General features: G+C 44.5%; 1 protein-coding gene across 2 annotated transcripts; it reads left to right on the top strand.

Moving 5' to 3' along the window:
* Positions 1–148: 148 nt before the first annotated feature.
* Positions 149–6,000, top strand: LOC142885372 (uncharacterized). 2 transcript variants are annotated; one of them, XM_076021770.1, is made up of 2 exons: positions 149–470; positions 3,771–6,000. In XM_076021770.1, exon 2 carries the CDS (start codon positions 4,009–4,011, stop codon positions 5,224–5,226), a length of 1,218 nt encoding a protein of 405 aa, XP_075877885.1. In that variant the 5' UTR covers positions 149–470; positions 3,771–4,008; the 3' UTR covers positions 5,227–6,000. The 2 variants fall into 2 exon arrangements, with proteins under 2 accessions (XP_075877885.1, XP_075877886.1); XM_076021771.1 differs by having other exon boundaries at positions 3,776–6,000.

The following is a 6,000-nucleotide window of genomic DNA, read 5'->3' on the forward strand; positions in this document are numbered from 1 at the left end:
TTGATGGCTTTGCATTTCTTGCTCTCTGGGTGTAATGTGATTTTGTGAAGTTTTTTTTGCTTTGTTTTGATTTGTTTGGGGTTTTTTTTGTTTTTTTTAGTGGTTTCACAGTTGTGATTGTGTTGTGTTTTCTCTCACAAGCGTAGGGCCGCCACCAGGTGGCATCTTAACGTCTAACTTTGTGTTACTTTGAACCGAGATGAAATTAAACCTTTGAGTTAGTCGTGCAGCTTCGGCGCTGCTTCGTGAGTTCGTGTTTCGAAACGCCTCCCCACAGAGACACACAAAACTGTCAGTTGTGCGTCGCCAGAGACACACCCACCGATCCGGAGGAGAACGGGGGGCGGACGTGGATGGGGATGCACGAAGAGACCGGCGTCGGCGCTGTGCGTGGTGTTTGGATCCTCAAGGTTTCCTCCTGACTCAGAGAACCCGGGCTGCAGCAGCAGCAACAGGCATGTCCAGAAGAGGTAAGCTTTTGGCTAATATCTGATTCTGTTATCCTTTCAAAAACAGCTTTGTAGTCCTCTCTCGCCGTCAGTCAAGGGTAACATGAAAACATGTTGTTGTTTTGGGTTTGACGCTGACATGAAACCAGATCCTCTGCATCGATGAGTTCAAAGGCCCAGGAGTCACAAATGGAACCACCCCTCTTCAAAAATATGACATAAAGGGACACATAATGTTTGAGTAAATGGCATCTATCTATCTATCTATCTATCTATGAAAAATCAATCATTCATCGACATGTTTTGTGTCAGATTGAGTTTAATTTTTTGATATATTTTTTCCAAACGTAAAAATGTTAAGTACATTTGTTAAACCGGTAATTGGTATATTATGATATTTATATTAAAATGCAGTTTTGGGGATTTCTATTAAAATGTTATCCGATTCATTCTTGACATTAAAATTGAGCTGTATAGTTTTGTTTTAGTTTTTTACCGTTAAATGACACTTTCCCAACCATTCTTACATTTCATTTACTTAGTTTAAAGTTGGACAATGGCCTGTTATAGGAGTACGGAATATTTGACGGCTAACATCGACAGCTCTGTTTAAAAGTGTTGTGTGGGCAACCACAGTATACAGTCCAATAATAAGCCAGCCAGGGGCGTGTCAGTGGCTTGGTGCCATTCTAATGAGACAATAAATTGCAAAGATTCTTGAGAAACTCCCTAAATGCCCGGAAATATTTTCTCTATCTTCTCAGCCAGTGTGCAGGAGCAACAGCTCTTGCTTAAGGTCAGAATATTTTAAGGTGATGTGTTGCATCAAAGGCGAATGATGGCAACCGTTATTTCCATGGAAACTGCGCTGCCAGAAAGGATGTAGCAACTCACATCGTTCGCAAGTGAGATCACCGATGTTCTCCAGATTTAGGGCCCTCTCCTCCCAGCTGTGGACTCACACCCGGCAAGGCGAAAGCTCTTGAAGAGTTTCGTCTGTTTGGACAAAGGGCTTTCGCTCTCGCTGTTCGGTCTCCGAGGCTCTGCAGAGGTCAGCCGGTGCTCTCAAGTGCTGCGTGCGGTTTCCAAGTCCAAAGAGCGCTCACCTGCCATCACTCAGGCCTGAATTAACTGCCGTCTTGACAAACCTACAGGAGTGAGTCAACTCCAACCTTTAGACTGCAGCACTTATCACGTTGAAATGATAGTTAGTCACTTGAGCTCGTCAATATTTGCAAGCAACAGTGTGCACAAACGCTTAACTTTACATGACGTTATTAACCAATATATTTAAATCCAAGTAAATCATCACCCTCAGGTAAAAACTCAGCACAAGTCACGGAAAGCTACAGCTTGTTGCTCACTGTCAGAAGATAAGGTCCTTGCCATCTTTGCACGCACAGCATTCATTCATTCATCTTCCATACCCGCTTATTCCTATTCAGGGTCACGGGGGTCTGCTGGAGCCTATCCCAGCTGTCTTAGGGCGAAGGCAGGGTGACACCCTGGACAAGTCGCCAGTTCATCGCAGGGCCTGCATGTACAGCATGCAAAAAGAAGGGTAAAAAAATCAAAGAAATGAAAATGCTTTTTAGTTTCAATAGACACAAAGTTAAAGAGGTCTGATCATTTGGTAAATTTGAGATCTGTATTTAAGGTTACTAAAGGGAAGAAATCTGATTAATCAGGATTTATTTTTTTTAAATCGACTTCATAGCAGTTTTGTTTTACTGAAGCAGGAGCAAGTTATTCACATGATGTTTTTGTTGTTTGAGTCTCTTCACATGTGGGCAATGAGCAAACAAAGTCTAAAGTTGAAAGTTGAAAACAGGAACATTTTGCAAGCAGTTGACTCAAAACTTCTGCCACTCTGGATTGGACTTGTTTTGGCGTGCCTATGCAGTAATCAGCCACATTTTTCTATTTTTGTTTTGTTAATCCTCTCTGACATTCACTCCAAATCGGTGACGTCATTTCATTTTAAGGGTTCATTGTGTAAAATTTGGCTTGATTTATGATTTTTATATTGGTAAAAGCTTAACGTACTGCCCATAAATAGATTAATAAAAGTGTATTCTCACAGTACAATAAAAGTCAGGCAGGTTGCCTTAAAAATTTTACTCACTGGACCTTTAAAACATCCAGCATACTCACAAAATATTGTGATTTAGTGTTTAAGATTGGGTTTTTAAGATTTAAGATTGAGAACAAGTGGGCCTAAAAAAATCATAATATTTAAATGAAAATCTTAAAACAAATCTTACTTTTCAGAGATGAATCTTGGTGTCTTTGTAAACATGACTGTCCTTCACTGTTAATGACTTGTTCCTATTTTTGGAGAGTTCATGATCTTCTCCGCCCCCCAACACGAACAACTTTGAGCTCTATTGTGGTGGCTGAGGAAGCCTGATGTCATTCCCTCCCCTGTCCGTCTCTTCCTGTCCGCAGCTTTAGGAAAAAAACAGCCTTGTTTGTGACCACGTTACAAACAAGATGTTATTTGGCTCAGGCAACGTCACCAAGCACAACGGAGTTCTCAAAAAGTGACAGCTATGGCTTTTGTCCGCCCCTTTTTTCAAAGATATGCTGTCGGGCAGGGTTTTCCAAAAGGTTGCAATGTCACAGTCTCGCCAGAGACTCAGCAGGAAACCTGAGATTAAAATCATCATGAGGGCTATTTTACACTGTGCAAAATTACAGTCACCCAGAGCAGTTTCAGATTATTTTAGGAATCCTCACAAACACCATAATCTACGTTTTTTATTTATGCCCTCTGAACTTATGTGTTTTGATGTTTGCTTTTTTTCACGGTCATGCATGCTTGTTCCTTTTAATTCTGAGAACGACAGTTCTCCATGTTGCTATTTCTGGCACCTTTTCCACTTCCAAGTTAAACACAAAAGTGTTTCTGTCTCCTTTAAGCTAACAACTATTGTTCAGGCATCTGGTTGTGTAGAACAGTTAAGGTGTAAGCTATTGGTCGGATTGTAGATTGCAGAAAATCTATCGCTAAGGACTTTTGCACGTGTTTTTTGTGCTTTACAGCCAGCTCCTACATTAGCCTGTTAGCAAATCCCCTGCATCTCTGCTGTAGGATGCAGAGTAGCGCCAGTGAAAAAATGCCCTAAGTGGCTCAAAGGCATTGTTTAAAGATTTCAGATCCTGAGGAGGTTTAATGTCACTGCGTCTCATTAAGCTCATCTCAAGCTTTGCCCTCGAGTGGCATTGATCCCATCTGACAGCTAAGATGGGATAAGGCTGCGGATGGCATCCACAGCCTTCAGTTGAAAGTCGCAGTAACATCTGCTTCCTCTCTGACAGAGCAGCACTGGACTCCTGATCCCGAGTGACTCCTGTCACCATGCCAACCCCCGGGATCCTCACAGCAACCGGGAGTCCTTGGAGAAGTTGCTAGGTTTACAAGCTCATCGCCATCTGTGTTAACCGACATAGCGTTCTTCACTGTGGACATAGAGCGGGAGGCAAGTATGGCTGTCTCACACATGTGCAGCATGACACAGTGAAGTTGCTCTCATTGAACTTGTTCTCTGTTTCAGACATGGTTTGCCTGCTGGAAACCTTTCAGATTTTCATCTTCATGTTGATGTCCGCGCTTGGGAGCGGATGCCTGTGTCCCGCAGCCACCATTTTGTCCCAGTTTCCCTCAGAGATGCCAGCTAATGTCCGCTGCATGAACTTCTCTGGTTCAACATTCGGCCACGTGAACTTGACCGCGTTCACCAACGGGAGGAACATCATAGAGACACTGGATCTCTCTTTCTGTAATATTACATCTATTGAGATGGAAGGCAAAGGCACATTTTCACTGAAGAAGATTGACTTGAGTCATAATAAATTGGCAACATTGCCAAGGGACTTCCTGGCGGGCCACCCCGGCCTGGTGGTGCTGGATCTGAGAGAGAACCTGATCCGGGAGATTCCACAGGGGTTTCTCCAGGACTCACACAAACTGCAGGAGCTGTACCTGCAGGACAACCGGCTCCACTTCCTACCTGGCACCATACTGCAGAAGCCCAGGCTGCAAAGACTGGAGCTGGGTGGAAATCCCTGGGACTGCTCCTGTGTGTTGCTGGAAGGAGTGGAGGAAATCAAGAAGGTCAATCTGAGCACCAATCTGAAGGACCTTGTGGGAAACCTGACTTGCGTCTCTCCCAGGCACTTGGCCGGTATGACCGTGTTGTCGGTGAGGCTCAGTGATGTGTGTCGCCCGGCTGGCCTCACAGCGCTCTTTATTGTGCTCCCTCTCGTCATCTTATCCATGCTGGTGCTCTGTTGGTGCTGTGGGAGGACGAGGAACAGGAAAGACCCGCCTTTGAGCCCCTCAAAAAAGAAACCTTCCAGCAGCAACGGCCAGAAACATCACAAGAGGCCGCAGCCTCAGAACTCAGAGCAGAAGAAACCCTCCGCCAACGAGGGGATCCTTAAAAACCAGCTGCTGCTGCGTCCAGCATCCGCCCTCCTGGGCAGCACCAGGGACATCTACGAGGAGGTGGTGATTAAGGTGGGCTCAGTGGAGTCAATACCCAGACAGTGCTCACGCTCTTCTGGCACGGCAGAGGAGAGGAAGGGCTCAGCGGAGCCAGATGGGGGCAGCAGGACAGAATTGGACACGGTCAGTGTGACAGAAGTGATGAAAGACTCGGCTGACAGAGAGAAGGCCTACCTGACCCAGTCCACCGAATACTACAGCCTGGTGCCGGGCATTGAACTCGACGACTCAGACCACGGCGAGTATGAGAACGTGGACCTCTCGTGACACAAATATCAACAAGTTGGGAAAAACGCACTGGTTTTTCTTTCATATCCCGTTCGGCCCTTGGTCCTTGTGTTTACACCGACATTGTGTGTTTACTTTCCCACTGTCTTGGATCATCTTGCTTTTTTTGTTTTTGTTTTTGTTTTTTTCTTTGAGTGAAGCTCTCATGATGTGGCTGAAGATTACATCCTTCTGTCTGGTGGCCCGAGATGTATGACAGAAAGAACACTGCCACAAATCTTCTCTACACTCTAAACAAGTGTTTTTGTTTGTGGGTCTGGTCTGGTGTCAGAAAAGGGTAATACTGTGATCCTCAACTGTCAAGATATTTTATTTACACAACAACTTGTTTTTCCTTTGTGTTGCCTGTCTCAAGCAAAACTTGTTCCCCAAGCTCACTGCAGTTGCATATACAATTAGAGAGGGTTGGCACATGTGGGCACCGTCAACGCAGCTCGTCAGCCCCCAGCTTTTCCACTGAGTGTGGCATGCACAGATAAACATCCAGACTAATAAAGCACGGGCAAGATGTGGCCAACTTTCCCCTCAAGATGTTAGATACAGTAGATGGTTTGTGAATCAGGTTTAATATAGGAAGCCGACCTAGCTCACCAGGTTGCATTGTTTTCTAAAGCTGTTAGGTTTGTGTCATTTTATTCATCCATCCGCTGCGGTTGATAGAAAAAACAAGACCTTTTTAAAAAAGAAAAGAAAAGAAAGAAAGCTTGGACAGTCATGTCCAAATCTTGACTACAATAAAACTTTTGTATTCTT

The sequence above is a fragment of the Nelusetta ayraudi genome, unplaced genomic scaffold (genome assembly GCF_046127955.1).
Source record: "Nelusetta ayraudi isolate G7.1 ecotype Tasmania unplaced genomic scaffold, CSIRO-AGI_Nayr_v1 ptg000011l, whole genome shotgun sequence".
Taxonomy (NCBI): domain Eukaryota; kingdom Metazoa; phylum Chordata; class Actinopteri; order Tetraodontiformes; family Monacanthidae; genus Nelusetta; species Nelusetta ayraudi.